Below are 23407 nucleotides of genomic sequence, written 5' to 3'. Positions count from 1 at the left end.
GTCAGAATAGGCAAGATACACGTCATGTCCACGAGTTTACGTTTTAGGCATATTGGTAGGTCCCCTTTCATCAGATGTTTCATTGACCAAAAGCTTCTCCATGCCTTCTCAACACGTTGGTCTTTCTTTAATATTTATATATTTTTTTAAATACTAACATTAGCTTTTGAGAATAAATTTGTGTTACTAACAATTGGGCCAAATGTAGTCTGAAAATAATAATTATTATTATAATGATTACCTAATGGTGAGCTTATACGGGCAACTAAAATTGCTCAACTCAATTCTCGTCAACTTTGACGTCACGACTACATCAAGCAATTTACGGCAACAAGCAGCAATATTGCGCAATACACTATTGAGCGATGTGGCCATCGAATATATTTTGAGCGATATGACATTGAGCGATATGAAATAAATTGCTCCATATTGCTCCACTAATTGCTCCAGATCGCTCCATTCGTGTCGCCGAGTAATTATTGCCGTAATTATCGCCCATGTAAGCGCTTCTTAAGAGCTTGACAGACAACGTATGGAAACCTATGTCAAAATATTCAATAAATTAGAATTAAGTTATCACTTAATCTCTCTAAGTGAATAAACTGTAACATCCTATATATACGGATGGCTTGATACTGTCCACTTACATTATCACGGATAAAACAAACCCTTGCTGATAACGGGGAAATGAGTTGCGGAGTTGCGAATCGTTCTATAAATATAAGTTCTATAAAACAATGTTATAATAACAATAACGCCTCCGTGGTCTAGTGGTTAGAGCGTCGCTCTCGACTCCGGAGGTCGTGGGTTCGAATCCCGCGTTGGAAACATGTTATTTCCAAGTTTGGTTAGGACAGTGCAGGCTGATCACCTGATTGTCTGACAAGTAAGATGATCCATGCGTCGGATGGGCATGTAAAAAGTCGGTCCTGCGCCTGATCTCTCGCCAGTCGTGTCGGTCTTCCGTCCCACTGGGTTGTGAGAGTAAAGGAATAGAGAGTGCTCTTGTGTACTGCGCACACACTTGGGCACTATAAAATTACTCCTGGTCTGGTTTCAATGAAACCGGCCACCGTCACCGAAACCGGTGTGGGGAGTATTATTATAATAACAATATACATACTAATATTATAAATACGAAAGTGTGTCTGTCCCTTACCTCTTTACCCCAAACCGCTGAACCGATTTTGCTAAAGTTAAGCTTTTGTAATTCAAATACTGTAAGAAAGGATATATTGTTTTCTATTTACCTACCAAACCAACACAGTTTTTTGCACAGATCCGCATCCGTATTCGCAAATGTGAAAAAATGCATAAGTACATCTGATTAAAACTTTTAACGGAATGTTACAACAACAGTTACCAGATTATTGTACTTTATGTATTCAACTTTATAAAAAAACAAAAATAACTTTATATTAATTACGTACCTATGTTTTGAAGGCATTAAGGGTAATTATTAATTTATCATTTTAATTAATTCTTAATCAATCATGATTTCTGAAGCACTTAACATAAATGCCGTTTGGCACTTTTTTCATGTTACCGCCATCTCGTGTTAAAAGAAAAAACTAGGCGTGAAAAATTACTAATCTATATACGCGACCGAAAACTTTGGATCCCTTTTGACGAAAAGATGCGGGAACGTAGATGAATAAATTTTTGCACAGTTATAGTTTATATGGTGAGGGAGTGCATCGAGCTAATATTATTTTGAAATTATGCTTTTATCATACATTTTTCTAACAAATAAAACATTACACACACTTTAACCCACACTAGGATCAGCCTATACGCACGAATTGTACTCTTTTATTTATGGTTGAAGTCTGTTGTCAAATTGAAAATAGATTTAGTAGACAATAATTACTACACGGCCAGTCTGTCATCATTAAATTTGACTTTATTAATCTGAGACTGTCGCAGGAATTATGCCTAAAAAAATAATAAAATCAATATTTTGACAAAATTAGAATATCATTATAGTAGAGGAGGGGAGGGTGCTATTTTTGTAGTCACTCGAGCGCCATGGATTACTACTACTAGTAGGATTTTACATTAGGTAAAGCTGATAAAAAAATAATAAGAGCGTTTTTTATTTTAGTAGTGGGTTCAGAAACTGCAGCCATTTTAAAGTTTTGAAAAAGAAAATATATTTAGAAAATTGCTTATTTATGTCAGTTATAAATATATTTTAGACAACAAGGACTAAATCAGTTAGTTTAATTCAAAATTAAATATCTGCGAAGCTTAGTTAGGAAAATATGAAGCTTTATTTTGTATATTTTAAAATGTCCCTACAGGCTTACTTAATCAGGCAAACCTTGGAATCGTCAGTGCTTTATAAGGAAGCTTCTTTGGGGTATACTAAACATCCCCTATCCTTATCTGACAGATCCCATGACATTTCAATATTTAAAAAAAATAGCCTACCACGTGAGAAATCTGATAACTAGACACATGTTGGAAGCCAACACAAGCTTAATCTGACACGCTCGAGCTGCTCCCGAAATCCCCTCTTACCCTCCCCAACTATTAAAAAAGGGTTGAAATTTGAAACTTATAATTAATTTCTTTTTTGAGATCGAATTTCAACCATTCGGCAATCTGTAGTAAATAATAATATAAAATAATATTATGTATGTACTTTGAAAGTTAATAATTCTGTTGTCTTCAATTAAAGGTACTCGGAAATGCATGCGAGTAAATAAGGATAAGATAATATCATGAAGTGTAATTATAATCTTTTCATGTAAAATCTTATCACAGTAGTAATTATTAATGGCACTGATTCATGTTTATAATGTTCCGGGGCTTCCAGAACTTATACATAATATAGAAAACGTGCAGAAACTAGGGGATAACACAATTTTATTAAACTTCTATCTTCCTAGTCGTGTCCTCATGACCGTGACAGGGACGTGACCACCAAAATTTGCTTTCCGCGATAGTATTATCCACTTGTCTCTGTTTTTGGCCTGATGAAATGCCTCCTGGAACGTGCAGTCAGCAGCCTTGACAATCGCGTCTGTCCATCGTGTAGCTATTCTGCCTCTGCCTCTTTTCCCCTCTAATTGCCCAGCTAGTATGAGACTCTCAAGATTGTTAGGCTCCCGGCGGGCTATGTTGTAGACAAAGCGTGGACAGGCCCCCCGTTACTTGAAATTACCCCCCGGGGAAATTTTAAGTTGCTGAAGTATAGACGTGTAGCAAATAATAATGAAAGTACAAAATACGGATAGGCAACATCAGTTCTCAACAATTTATTAGGTTTTTTTTTTGTTAAATGAAAGCTTTAGGACCGGGAAATGATTTGTTATCAAAATATGAATTTCATGTGCAGCCAGACATTCGCCAGATGATGAAAAAGGTAAGGTTGGGTTGCACCAGAGGCGTGGTTATAGTTAAAGTTAAATATGGCGTCCAAACACCCCATATTCTCATACGACATCTGTCAATTTTTCCGGTTATAGTTCAGGTTAAAGTCAAAGTTAGTTGGTGCAACCCAGTCTAAGATAGAAGTTTTCTTAAAAAGTTAAAGTAAAAAATGGGTAATTGCCCTTATGTCATAAAATATTAGTTATCCACTTTATCCTCTTACTTCTTCACTCTTCAGTTGAATGTAGGTAGTCAGAAGATATAAAAATAAAACAACATAATTTTTATACTTTTTAATAAAAACTATAAACACATGACAGTTCAGAATTGATCTCGCAGGATACTAATAATAATAATTATTAAAGTCTGAAATAGAAATTATAATTTGGTCCTATTTTGTGATACAAAATATTATGGAAGAACATAAAATGTAAGAAATTGTTGAAATAAATCAAAAGGAATGTATCTATTAACAGAAGTAACTGAACCATAAAGTAAAATAAAATAAAAAACTTTAATGCTACATACACAAAGTTATAGTTAGTTAATACTTTATAATCTAGTAACAACTCTGCAAAAACGCAATTATTCATATTTAATTTATTACCAGAAGCCTGATGATAGTCATAGTTCTGCGTTGACAAGAATCATAATATAATTTTTGTTAACAAAGTTTTGGTAGTTGGTACCAATAAAAGTAATTTTGTTTTTCTATTAATTTAAAATCATCGTCATTTTACAAATTAAAATGTGTACAGACAAGTAGGTACTTTATTATATTTCTATCGGACATTGCGTATTATTCAACACTTATATAATATGTTTTTTATATTTTCAAGCAAATCAACAGTATTTGGACGGTTTTCAGTTTCAAAGGCGAAGTTGATCCTAGAAAAAAATAAGGGTTCCGAAACTACGGAACCCTGATGAAGCCGATTTGGCACTAAAAATATGAACAGCATTTGTTACACTGACTTCTAATGGGTAATTTACAAAAGCATCTTAGGTTTACTGCAGCTCCTATAACAACAGTATTTTAGTGATTTTCTCAGATACTTGACATTCCAAAACCTTAGACAAGGAGTCGTTGTCCTAATCATTAAAATACTTTAATTATATGAGCGATTTTAATAATTATATTATTGCTTGCTGTACAAGTAAGCGGCGATGGCTGCGAAGAGAAGAGGGAGCGAGGCAGCAATAGAGGCAGCGCCGTTGCAGCGGTCCTTGTCGCACACGCTGCAGTGCTCGATCATCCTGCTGGGGTCGGTGACCTGAGCGATGTTGGTCAGCATCTTGCAGGTGTGGCTGAGGTCGGTGGGGTTAGCGTCCAAGCAGGTACGGACGGTGGAGCCATTTTCTGGAAAAGAAACGTGTGATTTAGAGAGAGAAATGGAAGTATGATGAATAGTGCTAAGGTGACTATAAGATACAAAATACATAAAATTAAGTTTAGCAGCCGTCCCAAACGTATATTTTCTTAGCTTAGGAGATTTATCATAATATCAGCACAAGGATGATGCCAGGTAACAGATTAAACATCAGCCTCAAGCAATAAGAATGCTCGTTTCAAAACGTTTCTTGTGTTCCAAGTTCCGTCAATCGTAACAAACAGTCTGTTTTAAAAATCCAGAAGAAACTTACTCATGACCAGCTTGGTGCAGTATCTTGGGGCACCAGCAACGGAATCCAGGAGCTCACGGGGCAGGATCTGACTCAGGTACTGGCGGTTGTAGTTGATAGTGTCCTGGGTGTTGCAGTCCTGAAAAAGTAAGATGGCTATTAAGAACATGGTTAAGGAAATTATTTTTTAGGAGAACTAGGTTTTATGATATAATGTATGTAAGCTGCTCTAGCTGGTGCAGCTAAAAAACCTATCACTGGTTAAATAAAACGAAGACTAGAGACGTAAATTGACAATTAGACTCTCTAGCGCAGAACTAAATGAATGTTAAATAGATATCATGCATAATACATATTATATCTTTGACGAAGATAAAAATCGCAAAAGATATATTTTTTAATAGGGATACCATAATACAGGTCTGAACAAAGTGGCACAAGTGCTGTAATAAATGTAATAATTACCACTAAAGCTCTGGAGGACGAGAAGGGGTCTCTGCAGTTGGGGTCCGATTGAGAGTTGCATTGGTAGCACTGCAGGCAGGATCCTGAAAAAATCACAGAGGAAAATTATAATTCCTGCTTATAGTATGTAGTAAGTTTGGATTGGTCTAATTTGTTTTGGCATTGTTGCCTTTAATAAAGAAATTGACAGAGGTATAAGATATATTGTCGAAAACAAAACACACAAGAAAATTATAGTTCTTGCTTAAAGTACGTTAACAATTAAACAATGGTCTTATTTGTTTTGGCATTATTGCCTTTAATAAAGAAATTGACAGAGGTAGAAGATAAATGTCGCGATTTTATCATGTTTACTTAAATCACAAAATAATTAGATTAGGTATGTATTCTATGTATCAGATCAAACTATCAAACAAAAGGCGAGTTACCATGAACCCGAATTCCCGACTAATAATAGAACTTCGTAAGTCGTACGGCTGGTTAAATAGCTTTAGTACGTTTATTTTTGCCGTTCGCGTGACGAAACTCAGATGGTATTGAGTAAATTATGTCATTTGCCACACCTTGAAACTACAAGGAATAATGTTACACAAAGTAACAGGTTTGTTTAGTTGTCGCCAAAATATTATTGCTAATTTTAGAAGGAGTGTTTCATACTTTGTAGAAAATTGGAAGATTGGAGATTTAGGTTTATTAGATAATTAAAATTTTGATGATTGATTTGTAATCCTCGCCTAAACTACTTTATAATAATTTAAGACTGGCTATTAAGCGAAGAGTGTACGTCTAAAGTCTAAACCGAGATGATGACATGTATAATAAAAATGACATGTATATAGACATGTATAATAAAAATAGTTAAGTCCAATACATATAAGTATTTTTACGGGTTCGATTTCGGATCAGATTCGGTTCGGATTCGTATCGGACGTCGTACGAAACCGCGAAGGTTGTGCGCTATCGACCAACCTATTTTTTTGTCTTCCCTCATTTCTTTGTTTAAGCGGCCATCTATTTCACAGACAAGGTTGTTTACGTGAACCATATTATTAGGGGTCGTATTTATAGTTCTGTTTATTTAGGTCAGATTGTATCTGAGTTCTGACATAATCCGGTTTCATTACTGTTTTCCAGATAAATATCGAGGAAATATAATCTAGGACCATAATAATATATTATTATTATGTCAATAGTCTCTTATTCCTTTCATCGAATCAAGCTGAAAATGAAATTCGATGAAAAGGAAAAGAGACGTTAATCGATTTAGTTAAACACAATTTAACATGCATTTAATGTGAAAAATGATTTATTGGCAGATTATCTTGATAGATATTTCGGTTAAGTATTTGATGGAGTACTTAGTCGTAGCTCAGAAGTTAGTTGATATTTACCCGCATCTGATAAATACCACGAAATATTACAGGTGTCCCCCAGGGTACTTAAGCCTTAAAATACAAATAAAATGTTACCTTCAAAATCCCACTTCCCATAATGACCCAAATTTATGTCCAGCGCATATTTTCAGAAAAAAAAAACTAATTCCTCGCGGCGCCAAAATAAATATCACATAAAATAATTAGGTCAAGCTCATGAGCTTTATGATGTCATTAGACGAAACAGAAAGCTCAGTAATCTTACTTTGTTGAAACAAAATGTAAATTGAAATTTACAACTCGCATCCGTTTTGGCAAGCGATGGACTGGAGCAATTTCAGATTTGTGTTCTTTTATGGTTAGAACATTTTCACACGGGGACGCGCTATGTAGAAATAGAAGCAAAGAAAGCATATTTTTTAAATTTTTACTGTCAATCAATGTTTTTAAGACTTTCCCATAGATAATAAAGGCACCATTAGAGTTAAGATGAAGGTTAGACATAAAATATGCAAGAATAATAATTATGGTTGGCTTTTTGCACTTAAGTAAAAAACAAAGTGATATAACCCAAGGAACTAGCAAAAAAATATTCGCCATTTTATGCCCCCGCCATTTTGTTAGTTCGCCATTTTATGACATCATCGTAGACCTTTGTATATTTAGTTCACGATCGCGTCACCTTCGACATATTGTGGACGGAAAATTTTATCGTTTCTGTCGCGTTTGCTGATACAAACATGGATAAGGCCTTTAGGAAATGTCGTCTAGTTTTTGAGGACAGACACCTACAGCACAACCTACAGCTATAGCAAAAAGCTACTTCGCGGCATTCCTAAAAAATGCACTGACAGTACGTAGATTTAACTAAATGGGCGGTTATCACTCCAAAAACTTTAAAATGTAGCTATGTAGTATATGTACGTCCGTTGGGATGGATACCGGCCTTTTCGCATTTCTTTCTTTCGAAAGTCAAACAGGAAATCAATGCAAGTTGCACACCTGCAATACCTTATTCTAGGTACTAAGTTTGTATTCTCTGAAATGATTCAGCTCATAATATCAATTTGAAACTCTCAAAAGTAACGCATCTTTTGAGGTGGAGTCGTAAACCTTCAATGTACGTCTCGCATTCTTGCAAGACCTTGACCAGCCTAAGTAAGTATGGAGTGTGTTAAAAGTTTTAACATAATGTTAAAACAATTAATTATTATTGTCACAGGAGTACAGATGCTAATATTTGTAATCATAAACTCCTAAAAATCAGTCATGTAGTCAGTTGTAAATAATATTAATAACATTTAATCTAATGCGGCAAACGATCTATTACCTACTTGTTATTTCCGTTAGTGACGTAAATATGACTAACAAATTAACATACATAACAAATTACCAGTATATTAAGTTTAAGTATGATGTCTTGTAAGTTGTTTTATACTCTTGGCAGGTAGTTGTCGCCTCATAATGTAAAGATAATATTATGATAATGTTTTGTAGTCGTTTCAGTTTATGAAAGGTTTGCTTTTAGATGTTTTGATAGAAACACAAATTATTGTTAAGATTATGGATTTTTATATTCATTATTATCTATTGTTTTATCTTCGTATACAGACTCAAAGCTAAATGATATTATAACTGTTAAAATAGCACTAAGTATAGCAGCTTTTTTGATTTTATAACCTATATAGGCATTTTTTGGATTAGTAAAAAATTAAACTCATTATTCGTCGTCGTCGTCACTCCTTGACTGACTAATGAATAATGATAACACATCTACATAATATAAATAAAAATTACTATGTTAAAGCACAAATCAAAAGGCGTGATAGTTTTTCCGTAAAGTGTACCACAAAATGTTCAGGTTGTATAATATACTAGAACTCGCTTCGCTCGTCCTGATTTTTTAACCTTACATACAGTTACATAAGAGTTTTAGTATTTAGTGTGCTAGTTACATTTCATGACACGTCTACTGGTATAATGGCAAAGTTAACGAGTTAATGGAGCAAGTCAAAGACGAATAACCTCACAAATTGGATGCGTAATACAATTTAGCTCCATCTAGCTAATAAGTCGCCTGGCATTAGCACGGATCATAAGCTTGAGCTTGCTAAATGTGGCAGTTGTCAAGGCAAAAAATGTAATTTGTAGCGTTCACAAAATGTTGACGGCTTTGTTGCAAAGCTCCGGAATTTCACATTTTGACAAGACAGAAACTATTCTACGTCCTTTCCCGCGACACTTAGTATCTTTAAACCAATTGGATAAAATATGGTTTGAAGTTACTCAGTTATTGTAAAAGGAATTCCCTTCGGTAGTTTTCGCGTTAAGGCGTAGCATCCCTAAATTGACGAATATAATGTAGCAAGGATGTTGCGTTACTAAAATAATTAAACTCTCAACGATTCCCCAAAATCTTATTATAGGTATTAAATGACTCGGATGTTCTTATGTTTTTTTTAATCAACAATAAAGTTCAAAAATTATCGTAAATAAACAAAATATGGATTAGCAATTAGCACCTAATTCCCTTACATTTATACGTGGGAGAGTCATGCTTCGGCACAAATGGGCCGGCTCGACCGGAGAAATACCACGTTCTCACAAAAAATCGGCGTGAAACAGCGCTTGCGCTGTGTTTCGCCGAGTGAGTGAGTTTACCGGAGGTCCAATCCCCTACCCCATTCCCTTCCCTACCCTCCTCTATTCTGTTACTTTCCCTACCCTCCCCTATTCCGCCTTAAAAGGCCGGCAACGCGCTTGCAACTCTTCTGATGCTGCGAGTGTCCATGGGCGACGGAAGTTGCTTTCCATCAGGTGACCCGTTTGCTCGTTTGCTCCCTTGTTTCATAAAAAAAAAACATAGACTGCCATTTAAATCGTGTTCTCGCCTTATGAAGTTATGACCTAATCTATGGCACAGAACACGGCCGATACAGAATTATTGCACACGCCAACTTGTTGCATTGCACCTGGAAACTTGGAATGGACTTGACTTCTGATGACTTCTATTATTGTTCACTTGTTGAATAAAGCAGACATCTGCTTTATATAAAATACAATACATTCGTGGTAGATGTTGCAAAACGTGCATTTTACCGCAAAAACCGTCTACAAGATTTTCTGCTTTAGCTGAAGTCCGGGTGCCATCGCAATTCTCATACAAACGTAATACCCAGATCATTTCCCATACGAGAATATTTACCATATTTGAGTTATTATTCAGCTTATGATAGTAATATACGTGGGAGAGCCATGCTTCGGCACGAATGGGTCGGCTCGACCGGAGAAATACCACGTTCTCACAGAAAACCGGCGTGAAACAGCGCTAGCGCTGTGTTTCGCCGAGTGAGTGAGTTTACCGGAGGCCCAATCCCCTACCCTATTCCCTTCCCTACCCTCCCCAATTCCCTTCCCATCCCTACCCTCCCCTATTACCCTATTCCCTCTTAAAAGGCCGGCAACGCACCTGCAGCTCATCTGATGCTGCGAGTGTCCATGGGCGACGGAAGTTGCTTTCCATCAGGTGACCCGTTTGCTCGTTTGCCCCCTTATTTCATAAAAAAAAAAAAAAAAAAATACCTAGGTTCCTGTACAAAGATTCACTGCAAAATATTTACATGTGTATGAACGATTACAATATTTACATACAGAAGATTACAATTTGTGATTTTTTTTATATAAAATTCAAAATATTTAAAACTAATTTTTCAACCTTTCACCAATCACAGTGCTTGTGATGGTGAAAAGCGCTTAAAATTTATGAAAAAATCATTTTAGGCATTTGACGTAACTAGAGTCTAGACTACATCTAAGCTAATTCCATACTTATTATTAATGCGAAAGTGTGTCCGTCTGTCTGTCTGTCCGTTACCTCTCCACGCTCCAACAGCTGGACCGATTTTGCTGACAATTTACATAGATATACTTTGGAACCCGAGAAAGAACGAAAAAAAGTACGGTTCCCGTGCCATGAACGCATTTTGGAACTATTTGGCAACGGAGTTGCGGGCATCATCTTGTATATATAATTATTGTAAGTATTACATTCGACACTCTGTTTTATTTTGTTTGAATATTATGAATCACACAACACATTTTATATTACTCAAACAATTTCCTTAAACTGATGACCGTGAAGTGTGTTGATCCTCTGCCCTTGCAACATCACCAGGTACTTGTTAGTGACATCAGATGAACGTGAGAAAAACATTGTCTTGCCATTTACACATAATATATTTTTACAGTTTTCCGTAGGCGAACTGTTATAACTTCAATTACAATCAAAACTAAAGATTGCGTCTCAAAATGTATTTTTTTAAGAAATAGGGTTGCCGTTTACATGTCACAAGAAAAACATATCAAATTATAATATTTATTTCTGACTATCTATTGATTTATTACTATATCCTACGTTACGCTATCGATTTTAACGGGCACATAACAAACTAGATCACGAGAAACAACAGAATTCATTCAGACATGGCAAAAAGTAGGGTTCCCACTTCCCACGTTTATTCCTAGGCTTTCTGCGAACGAAATTGTGGGAAAATTATATTATGTTCTACGGAATCACAGATATAGTATATCTTTTAAAAAAAAAACGCCTCCGTGGTCTAGTGGTTAGAGCGTCGCTCTCGACTCCGGAGGTCGTGGGTTCGAATCCCGCGTTGGAAACATGTTATTTCCAAGTTTGGTTAGGACAATGCAGGCTGATCACCTGATTGTCTGACAAGTAAGATGATCCATGCGTCGGTTGGGCATGTAAAAAGTCGGTCCTGCGCCTGATCTCTCGCCAGTCGTGTTGGTCTTCCGTCCCACTGGGTTATGAGAGTAAAGGAATAGAGAGTGCTCTTGTGTACTGCGCACACACTTGGGCACTATAAAATTACTCCTGCGTACCTGGTCTGGTTTCAATGAAACCGGCCACCGTCACCGAAACCGGTGTGGGGAGTATTATATCTTTTTAATTATCATTTATCACTGATGATGCCAATTATATGAAGATGGCTGTGACTATAGATGTGTACAGCAATTAGCTTCATGGCCTGTTTCAAGGTTATGTAATCATTGTTATCATCAGTCACCTTTGTACATCCGGTTGGTCAATGATTTACTCAAAAAACAAATAGTAACAGTAAACTTAAGTCATTATAATTGCATCTTCTTTGTAATCCATACGAATATTACAAATGCGTAACTGTCTGTTCGTCTGTCTATCTGTTTCTGTTACCTCTTAACGTCCAAATCGCTAAACCGATTTTGCTTAAATTTGGTTTGGAGATACACTGAGTCCTGGGTAAGGACAAAGGATACTTTATCCCTGGAAAACTGTACGGTCCCCGCGCGATAACCTTATTTTTGGGGCAACTGGGTTGCAGGCGACATATTATTTATTTATTTTACTTATAGCCTTTGTTTTCCAGACTTGTTGATTTTTCTCTTAGCTTAACCCACTGACTCTAGCGGGTCAGTAGTACGATAGAATCGGTCTGTTTCGCCTTTACGACATATTAATAAACTAGTAATTATTTGTGTGTTGTGTATGCAGTGTATGACTTAAAATATTAAGACTCTACATTATTTTATGTTATTCTACTCCAACCCATTTACATTATAACAGGTCGTAGGGTTAACAAAGCAATAATATTGTTATTGTAGAAACATAAACTTGAAACAGGTAATCTAAATTATATAGTTATCGTAAAGTTAACGAGTAATTACTTCGAATGGAAAATCACCTGCAAACACGATCGTAATACCAATTATATAACATAATCATGGAATACCTAGTATTTATTTAAAAAAAAATTACCGCCGCACTCAGAGACATTTAACTATGATTAACCTTCAATTTAATGAAGAGTTTGACAGATAATGTATGGGGCTTATGTCAAAATTTTGAATTAATTACAATTAAGTAAATAATGGTAGTTAATGTTCCACTCTGAGTGAGGCAGTAAGTGATTAGTGATTAGAATCCCGCGAAAGCAGTACACTTTCCTGCGATAAAAATATCCTTTGTCCCCTGTAGACTGTAGTCTAACATATAATTATATTGCCTTTATTAAAATCGGCCAAGTAGTATCGTAGCCTACTGCAAAAACAAACTTTTCCTCTATAAAATAAGAAGTAGAGTAAACATGGTGTAACAAAATAAAGTATATAATACATGGTACGTTTATACGTGGGAGAGCCATGCTTCGGCACGAATGGGCCAGCTCGACCGGAGAAATACCACGTTCTCACAGAAAACCGGCGTGAAACAGCGCTTGCGCTGTGTTTCGCCGAGTGAATGAGTTTACCAGAGGCCCAATCCCCTACCCTATTCCCTTTCCTACCCTCCCCTATTCCCTTCCCATCCCTACCCTCCCCTATTACCCTATTCCCTCTTCAAATGCCGGCAACGCACCTGCAGCTCTTCTGATGCTGCGAGTGTCCATGGGCGACGGAAGTTGCTTTCCATCAGGTGACCCGTTTGCTCGTTTGCCCCCTTATTTCATAAAAAAAAATGGTGTGTATGTGTCATGACTCCCTTACTAGAGTTTACTGTGAAAGTATAGTAGCACTGAAATACTAACTTTTTTGTATGGGCAAATTCATCACTTTGGGGCATTTCTCATAGAAACATGGAAATCAGAAGTAACTCTATCACTTTGTTTTGTACCCTTTATAAAACACAGGGTGTGACAAAAGCAAAACTTACTGATAGTACTTTAGGGTGTCTATGAGTCCTTTAACGGCTGTTCCCAATATTTGATCTATCTCTGGTTTTGCCCTACTAGAGATAGGAATAGCTCACAATAATTGACATAAAATATATGTCTCTAATGTCTAATGTGAGCTATTCCTTTCTCTAGTAGGGCAAAACCAGAGATAGATCAAATATTGGGAACGGCCGTAAGTAGAGTTCACTGTAAAAGCAAGCAGCGCTGAAAGAGCAAAAATTTTTTGTTATTTGTATCAGCAAGCGTCCGTCCCAGCGTCATGGATTTTGTTACACAAAAGTTTAAAAAGTTACACTTCTGGGCTGCTACTTTCACAGTGAACTCTATATAGAGGACAAATACACACTCTTGACAAACCTTGTACAAACGAACATAAGGATAAAATTATTATTACGTCATTTTAATACAGCTATTAAAATTCTACCAGGCTCCTAGCCTTCGAGGAGTTCTATGGGCGCTCACAAGGATAATCTTAATCACCTAACCTTGCCTTTTTAGATCGAGTTGCTTATTTATGGAACAGGCTGTCGTTTAGAAGTCTTGGCCTGATTCTACATTAAGATTAAATATATTTTCTTTACGACACAAATTAGTAGTCGGATAGGCTGATATAAGCCACTACATTTTATGGATAGCAAGAGAAGTAAAATCAAAGATTGTCTTTCATCCTTGTAACTTTGATAAATTCATAGTAAGATGGTAGACGTTATTTGGTCGGATAATGTGTAGTGAATGCAGTGGGCCATTGGCTGAGCCTAAGGATGATATTATATCATAATATTATAACCTGATCAAAGTACGTAGGTCGCCAATCGCCATCTTCCTACGAATCCATTTGTATGATATTGCATTTAAAATAAGTGTCCTGTAAGTGATAGATAGTAGACTGTAGAATAAGAAAAGTTTGTGTCCTTCAAGGACTGAAAAACTTTTTGTTATACTTCTGTTTACGTATTTTAAAATTGAGAATTATTTTACGTATGCATCTAACTAGTAAGTAGGTACAACTACACTCTAGTGCAGCCTTTCCCAAAGTGGGCGATAACGCCCCCGTGTGGGCGCTGAAGGTCTGAAGGGGGGCGGTGTGGGACCCAGAAAAAACAATGGGGGTGTTGTGTAGAGGCTTGGGGGTGATTTATTTCATCTGGAAGCATTTTAAATTGAAACAATGGGGGCGCTAAAATATTTTTATTTCTTAAAGTGGGCGGTAGACAAAATAAGTTTGGGAACCTTTGCTCTAGTGGTACCCAATCCGTATTCAAAGCTCTATCTGACTCTCAAATCCTTAGAATAGAATAGCCTCGAGTTTGGGCGGCCTTGGCTATAAATAGCATACAATATACCATAGCTAAGTATAGCGTTTTAGAGGGCGCATGTTTATTGTTTGTGCCATAAATTCTGACAGCAATGTGTATGTTGACCGATGTTAAAATATATTTAAATTAGCGATAAATAAACAAATACATATTTGTAAGATGTTTACTAAAAATTCATATTTTGCATGATATATTTGCCTTTAAAAAAGAACAGAATAGCTGTTATATCCCTCGGTTAGAACTTTATAGTATCTCCTTTCCCATCAAAAACGGTTAATCAATTTAATTAATCAAATGGCCACTTTTTCTCGACTGTACGGTTTCCAAGGGATACCCAATTACGTATACAAAAACAATAACAACATCAAATATCGGTTTTTGGCGAACAAACGTCCTCAAAGCTTTGACTAGGCGTTTAACACTACATTATAATGTCCCCATTCAACCCCTAATTTGGCAATGGTTTTGTCATATTCCGATGTAATGACGTAACACCAATGGGCCATGTAAATGAGTGTGAAGGAATGTGGGGGTATGTGGGGGTATGTGGGGGATTGTGGGGGAATGTAAAATAGTCGCCGCGCGGTCTGCTTAGTCGATAGAGTAGGAAATTGGAAAATGTAGAGTTTCAAAAATAGAGATAGGAGAGGCAGAGTAGACAGAATTAGGAGAGGGGTTGTTAAGTGTGACTCGTGTTGGTAACATAAAATCTTATAATTATTATATTATTTTATACGAATCTTGTAAATGCTAAAGTGTTTCTGTTTCTATGTAGTAATTAAGGAATAGTAATTACAGAAAAATGTAAAAGGAAAAATGAGTTTCCAAGCACGATGAGTTTTATCTCTTTAGAATTTATAATTTTAAGTATGGAAGTTAAGGTATATTATTTCTATTTAGTCAGCTTGGGCGAACCGTTAGTAATAACAAACCCAAAAACACCTGCTTTTGCTGGTAGTGTAGTAATTTTACTGACGCCTGGCCCCAATTGCTACCATTAAATTTCAAAACAATTTACATTACGTAATAAATAACAAACTGTTAGTTTACTAGCAAATAACAATTGTACGAAAGTAACATTGTTTGTTTGTTACGCTTTCATGCCTTAACAGTTGAACAGATTTGAATGGATTTGGCACACAACATAGGGCAATATCTGGCATAATGTACAGTTCCACAAAGGTAATTGTAAGTCACGAAAAAACTAGTATTATTATAACTTAAGTTGAATTCTGAATACATTATAGACTATTGCAGAAAATTTGATTTAAATAATATTAAACGTACTTATAAAATAAATGAGAAAAAACATAGAAGACAAAATCCGTAAGTAATTAAAATGTATTACATCGCGTTAACATAAGAAATCATTATTTCTTCAATACTGTTATAGGGTAGTAAAAATAGCTATTTTTTAATAATAGTTGGTATAGCAAAATGTACGATTACTGTAGAGTTCCTGTGTAGAATTTACGGAAAACATCTAGTTTTCTCACAAAGAAGTAAAATAATAAATATGTTATTGGACAGTCCAAACGGATTTCGTTTTAGTCTGTTGACCAGTAACGGTCGAACGATTCTCCTCTGAATACATAGTGAGTATGACATCATTATTAAAATTGCTTCTACTCGTTTCTATAGTGTTGCTTTATTATTATTTAATAACAACCTTGAATTTTGAATTGTTTATTTATTCTAGAATAAACTGAAATGTAGATCTCAAATACATAGGACTAGTATATTTTGTTAAATCTTAGATTTAACATCAAAAGCTTTCTGTACTTGTACTGTAGCTTTTCATCAAAGCTATCATAATAACACGCTTGAATTTGCGAGCTCATTTTTATGAGTTAAAAACTTACGGTATTTAAAAATACCAGTAAGGTATTCTGAATGTTTACATCAACTATTTTCATACATAAACAAAACTGACTTCTAGTGAAAAAGACAAGAACTTACCAAATTCAAAAAGGGCCAGTAGGGCGGTCAAAGTGAACACAACAGCGCGAGCCATGTCGTTGTTGTTGAGTTGTTGTTGTCGGCGAGTTGTCGTTGATGTCGGCGAGTTGTCGACGGGCGTACAACAGCGGGTGGCTAGCGAGACTGAGCTAGAGGCGCCGACAGTGCGTCGCCAGCAGACGCATTTACGCGAGCTGTAGGGTGACCAAGGCGGGGGAAAAGCCCAGGATTCATAAAAAGTCAGCTGGATAATCGTTCAGAGTTATTTTGACATTTATGTCAATGTCATAAGGTTCACTGTCAGAAATTAAGAACAATACTGAGTGGACTGTAAAATGAGTAATGATGTAATGCGATGAAAGCATCGGAAACGTCCGGACAATAGTCATAATGTGTCACAACTCACATCGGTAATTATTCATAGTAGTGACTCCTAGATACATCTAGATAATATTATAATATTGTAATTATTTAGAACAATGCAAATAAGTAAAATATCGCTAGGGGTATTTTACCACATTGTGGTGTTTGTGAATTATGATGCCACAAATGTACATGATTTACTGTGAAATATAATTTATAACCGAAAACAGCAAATTACTGCGCGGGGCTAAAATGGTAACTTTTAGCAATTCCTCTCAATCAATTCAGCGACGATATTACGAGCAACGAGGTGATTCATCTAATTTTGTAAAACAACGTCCTACGTCAGTGGCAATTCAATTCATTAGCAGATTCATAATTGAAACTGTATTGCCATTCTGAAAAACATAAAAACGAACATGACCGGTTTTTTTTCTACATTTATTTATGATTTTATGAATGATCCACGAAATATTTGATATAATTGTTATATTTTATGTATTAAACTACACATTTATTGTATATTTGTTCATTAAAATCATTTTATAACTAAAAACAAAATGTTGTTTAATAATTTCACCATAATCTTCAAATAGGCAGTAACGTTACGAAAATATAACGATATTTTCGTAACGTTACTGCCGCAAAGGCATCTATGCCCATATAACATTATGAAAATTTAACCGATACTTGAAATTATTAATTATATGGAAACATAATATGGTGATTTTGATTTAAAGAGAAGTATCCTAAGCATATGCTACCAAAAAATAAGACTTTGCACCAAGGTATGCTATGGTTCCGAAGATACTAAGAGAACTCCGGATTCCTTATAGATAAAAGTTTGGGGGTTCCGGCGTTGTTTTCCGAAGAAAACATATTATTATGCTACTATGTAAATTACATTCATCATCATCATCATCACTACCATCACATCACAGACCAATTATACATAAGACTCTTGAATCCCATAAAAAACAGCGTGTCTGCAGTTTTTAGTTCTCATCTGAACGATAGATGGCGTTGAGTGTATCAAATTACCCTAACAAATAAAAAATACAATAAATAAATGCACCATCTAGTAGACTATTTTTAAAACTCGTTCACAAACTGCAAAATTCTCCCAAAGATGTCGCTGATTAATTTTAATCGGAAATGACATTTATTAAAGCTATCTTAACTCTTTTAGTTTTTGGCTCTTTTAAAATATCTATATTTTTTTATAAATATAGATACTAAAAAAAATTGATTTTTTTTATTCCGTCGGCGGGATTCGAACCCGTGACTCCCGGCTTGAGCTACCAATGCGCTCATCCATCTGTTTTTCTGACATTATGTATTTCTATTGCCGCTATAATACTAATTACTAAAAACAAAATAAATTAAATATTTAAGGCGGGCTATATGTAGCTTCACTATGCATCCTCTATCAGTTGTATCACGGGGAGTGCTCTGAGGAATTGTTCGGAATCATACCTCCTGCAACTTTTCGCCATCGCCCCACGCGAAAAATATACTTACTATCCTCATCACCTTGATGAGTGGCAGTCTTCCACCGTGCATTTTTCGCGTAACTTTCTGCCGCGCACTGTAAAACTCTGGAACGAACTGTCACCAGCAGTATTTCCGGACCTATACGACCTGCAAACCTTCAAGAAGAGAGCGTATTCCCTCTTAAAAGGCCGGCAACGCACCTGCAGCTCTTCTGATGTTGCGAGTGTCCATGGCGACGGTAGTTGCTTTCCATCAGGTGTTGACTACGGAACCCTAAAATATGCGTCATGTCGATTTTTTTTTTATAAAATAAGGGGGCAAACGAGCAAACGGGTCACGGCACACGGTTCACTGAATAATTAAATTAATCAACAATCTTGCGCGTAAATAAATAGTACGAGCACACCCACGTGCACTGTGCAGTGTTCGCTGTAAATAAGAACAAGTATGACATGTCCGTGTTCGCGTGGAATGGCGCGTAATTTCAAACACCGTACAAGACGGTAAGTATAGATGTCCGCATCTGGCACACTAAAATTTAATACAGACAGACAGACGGCCTGACAGACCGAAACTATAAGGGTTCCTTGTTGACTACGGAACCCTAAAAAGTAGGTAAGCACAAATCTTGCGAAAAAACTTTGGTGCTCGAAGTTGGGCTTTGAGTGAGATTTCGTGCGTCTACTAACATGAACGGAAGGTGGCACGTCGAACTGGCATCGTTGCATACCAAAAATTACCGTTAAAAATATCAATTAATAACGTTATTTTTATACCTATAGGTATCTAAATATGTTACCCACAGACTTGTATGAATATTAACGAAATGTGTCGCGTCGAACTGGCAACGTCGCATACCAGAAAATAACGATATTTTTACCGGTAATAATAACGGCATTTTTTAAACTATATTTAAATGTTATGTTACCTACTAGATATCGTTAAAAATATCATTTATAAGCTACCCTTATAAAAATAACGGTACGTAACGGTATTTTTTCTAGTAATCGATAACGTTATGAGGCCATGCTATATGCTGGCAACATTTTTTACTTTAGTCATGTTTGTATACAAACTTCAAAGTTTTGAAACCAACTTTGTAATTTTAAATTTCTTTAGTTAAACAATTTCTTTAATGTATTACGAGATAAGAATAGTTCTAAGATCAAAGATGACGTTTATAGTAACATTTGATGATTCTGCTATTTGACAGAAAAGCAATTCGGATTTATTGGACCATTTTTGCGACTTTTCATAGAAAAGTGTCAAACAAACAAACAACTGCTTAGTACGAATCATTAAATGAATTGCACGTTAAGAGAAAATTAAAAATGAATCGTAAATGATTCATTGTATGATTCAACTAAGCGACCATTTTAGCCCACTTGTAAATCTAACTAGCAACAAACGTAAACCTTAAAGATAACTTTAAAAATATATTAGAACCTCCTCTTGTTATGATTTTAATTAAAAGTGAATGTATAGATACAGAAAATCGATTAAATCTTCCATTAATTTGCATGACATTTTGTTTATTAAATACAAGAAACCTCTCGGGCTATTATACTCATAATAAGCGGCCTCTACACGTTAGCCGTGTTTGCCGAACAGAAGGGGACGGCGCTATACCAGAAAGAAAGACGCAAATAATTCAATCTCTTTTTTAGTATAGCACCGTCCTCTTCTGTTCGGCAAACACGGCCAACGTGTAGAGGCTGCTTTATGTTTCTTTAACAAGCACCCACGCACCACGAGTTGGAAGTCTGCCATTCTTCCAACTCGTGGTCACCCCACTTCCACTTTCGTTATTAAATATGATCACAGACAAAAGTTTTTGAATATTTTCTCACAGGATACTGTGCCCTAATAAGAAGATATATGGCATTATATGGGGGAAATCCCTTTCAGCGTATCTTTGTCCTCCCAAACGCAAAATATTTCAACTTGTGAATGTTAGACCAATCAAACGTAATGGAACTTCACACTTTATACGGTTTGAGCTTTTATAAGCTTTTGCTATTTATCGTTTTGTGCTAGAAGAATTGAGATACAAGGGCCTTATTCAATTTTGGCTTTATTGTATTTAAAATATCTAGTTATTTTCGAAATTTACACTAAAAAATATATAAACAAGCTTGTTTTGCTTTAGTTAAAAGCAAAACAAGCTTGTTCGTTTCTTTTCCCTACAAGTTACCTACCTTAAATCTATTAACAAGGACTTGCAGAAGTTGCCTAGAAAACCGGCTGTAAATAAATATACAATATTATCTTATATAAAGAATAAAAAGAGTAAGTTTTATTACTTAACTTGATCGTGACGTAAGATGTATTTGGTCACTCTATCACATCGGCTTGCAAATTGCAATTTGATTACATCCTACGCGACGGCCTTAGCGAACCTTATTAAGAGGATTCCACACCGCCGTTTTTCCATACAAACGCTGTCCCCTGTTTCCTCCCTGGATAATGCCGGTAGAGTTATGATTTTTTTGCTGAATATCTATGGCCACTATTAGCATGTCCCTATGTTTTCTTTTTTTTTCATAATTTAATTATTAAAAAAGATAAGAACGTCCAAAAACCCAAAAAAATGGCCAGATTTTCCTCTGTGTTCAAACACCCAGAAAACAAAACTGGCTAGAATATACAAAAAAAATAAAACATAAGAACACAGCTCAAGCCTTGCTTTAATTCTTAATGTAAAAATTACTTAAATCGGTTAAGTTTTGGAGAAGGAATCAGCGGACAACGAATCGAAGATTTTCTGTTCTTTTATTAGAACTTTTGTCGTGTTGTCTCTATCGCGCTCTGCGGTGGGAGACTTGAGATTGGTGATCCTCTTAATTTGACACACGCTGTTGGAATATTTTGTACGATGCATAATAAAGAACAAAAGAACCACAGAGAAATTGCTTTAGCAACCTCTTCCCTAAATTACGTGTAATCAAATATTACCTTTTGCATCGACATTGTTAGTATATTTTGTGTAAGATTTTGCACGCTATCGTACTGAAAAAGAAGGGAATTATTATATGAAATGCTTTATTTTTACTCTAAAAAACACATTTTTCAGTCCTTTTCTAATTCTCCGTTTAAAAGGCAACATACTGGACCATGTATATTTATATCTAATCGCATTATTAAATTTTCATAAAATTAGGATCTTTCTACGGCAGTGAATTGTCGCATCGTTCATCAATTTCAGTGTGAAACGCCTTTAAATCCGTTATGGTTACGCAACGTAAAAACAAGCACAAATCACATTATATTTTCTCTTGTAATAATTATTCGTCTGAAGATAGCTTTTGCGTGCTTTTAGCTTTTTAAGCTCCGCAGAAAACGAGAGAGTTTTAGTTTTAAGAGGATACACCAGGGGCTAGAGAAATGAAAAAAAAGTACGTGTAATATCTATAGCTGTCTCCCTTACTTCAAGCCTATACCGCAAAACGCGATAGAGACAACTGCAGAAAATCCAGAAAATCAACGATTCGTTGTCCCCTGATTCCTTCTCCAAAACTTAACCGATTTAAGTACTTTTTTCATTAAAGATTAAAAAAAGGCTTGAGCTGTGTTCCTATGTTTTGCTTTTTTGTATAATCTAGCCAAATCTATTTTCTGGACGTTTGAACACAGCGGAAAATCTGGCCATTTTTTTGGGTTTTTGAACGTTCATATCTTATTTAATAATTAAATTATGAAAAAAAAGAAAACATAGGGACATTGTATTAGTGGCCGTAGATATTCAGGAAAAAAATTATAACTCTACTAGCATTATCCAGGGAGGAAACAGGGGACAACGTTTGTATGGAAAAAAGGGCGGTGTGGAATCCTCTTAAGTGCTTGTGTATTTGTGACATTATAACTACCAAAGGTGAATCGATTTTATTCAAGTTTCTTTGGATTACAAGCTAACAATATAATATAACTAAGGATGATACCAAGGATGAATTTTAATCAAGTTCCTTTGGTTAAAAGCTACTACTCCAGTAACTATATACTTACATTTGAAAATGCAAATGAACCGAGAAAGCCAAATTTTGGATATTACGTGGGGGGTGGCTAGAAAAGCTTAAGTTCAAATTGTCGACCAAAATAACCTTGTGGGTTTTCCGCCATCTTGAAAAAAGGGTTAAATTCAGTTTTTAGGGTTCCGTTGCCAACAAGGAACCCTCATAGTTTTGGACTGTCCGTCCGTCAGTCTGTCTGTCCATCTGTCTGTCTGTCCGTCTGTCCGTTTGTCTGTCTGTCCGTCTGTCTGTCTGTCCGTCTATCTGTCCGACTGTCTGTCGTTGTCTGACGTGCTCGAGTTTTTGACCTTTCAGCTTTTTGTGCTTTATTTTGCAAATGCAGCGCCCTAATCCAAATTGCTGATGTTGAAATTTCTCATTAAAAACTCGCTACGTCATCGCTAATCGACATAATATTTTCCTTATTTCAAAATCTAATTTTTTTTAGCTCAAACTTCTAGATTATATCATATATGAAGTTAACGAATTCAACAAATCGATTAAAATTAACTAAACTGTGTGATATTTTTAATTTTCGACATATTTTAGTAGCATTTAACCCCAGATACGTTTAGAAAGCTTTATTTTTTGACTTTACTTGAATATTTTTTTTAAATAAATTATGATTTTCTGTATGCAGTATATCTTGATAATAACAAGTGCACTTTAACTGTAAATAATATGTATGTACTAATAACGAA

General features: G+C 35.6%; 1 protein-coding gene across 1 annotated transcript; it reads right to left on the bottom strand.

The window, feature by feature from the left end:
- Positions 1–4183: 4183 nt before the first annotated feature.
- On the bottom strand, positions 4184–17009 carry LOC121735182. The gene is made up of 4 exons (XM_042125901.1): positions 16843–17009; positions 5467–5549; positions 5023–5140; positions 4184–4738 (listed from the first exon to the last, which is right to left on the bottom strand). The coding sequence occupies exons 1-4, from the start codon at positions 16895–16897 to the stop codon at positions 4518–4520; spliced, it is 477 nt and encodes a 158-aa protein (XP_041981835.1). The 5' UTR covers positions 16898–17009; the 3' UTR covers positions 4184–4517.
- Between the last annotated feature and the right edge of the window lie 6398 nt (positions 17010–23407).

The sequence above is a fragment of the Aricia agestis genome, chromosome 17 (assembly GCF_905147365.1).
Source record: "Aricia agestis chromosome 17, ilAriAges1.1, whole genome shotgun sequence".
In the NCBI taxonomy this organism is placed as follows: Eukaryota; Metazoa; Arthropoda; class Insecta; order Lepidoptera; family Lycaenidae; genus Aricia; species Aricia agestis.
Note: the sequence above shows the minus strand (reverse complement) of the source record. Positions and strands in the feature narration are given on the sequence as shown.

Coding starts and splice junctions, on each gene's coding strand:
- LOC121735182 (XM_042125901.1), bottom strand. CDS start 16,897: ATGGCTCGCGCTGTTGTGTTCACTTTGACCGCCCTACTGGCCCTTTTT. Junction 5,550..16,842: donor ACTGGCCCTTTTTGAATTTG/GTAAGTTCTTGT, acceptor TGATTTTTTCAG/GATCCTGCCTGCAGTGCTAC. Junction 5,141..5,466: donor CGTCCTCCAGAGCTTTAGTG/GTAATTATTACA, acceptor TTACTTTTTCAG/GACTGCAACACCCAGGACAC.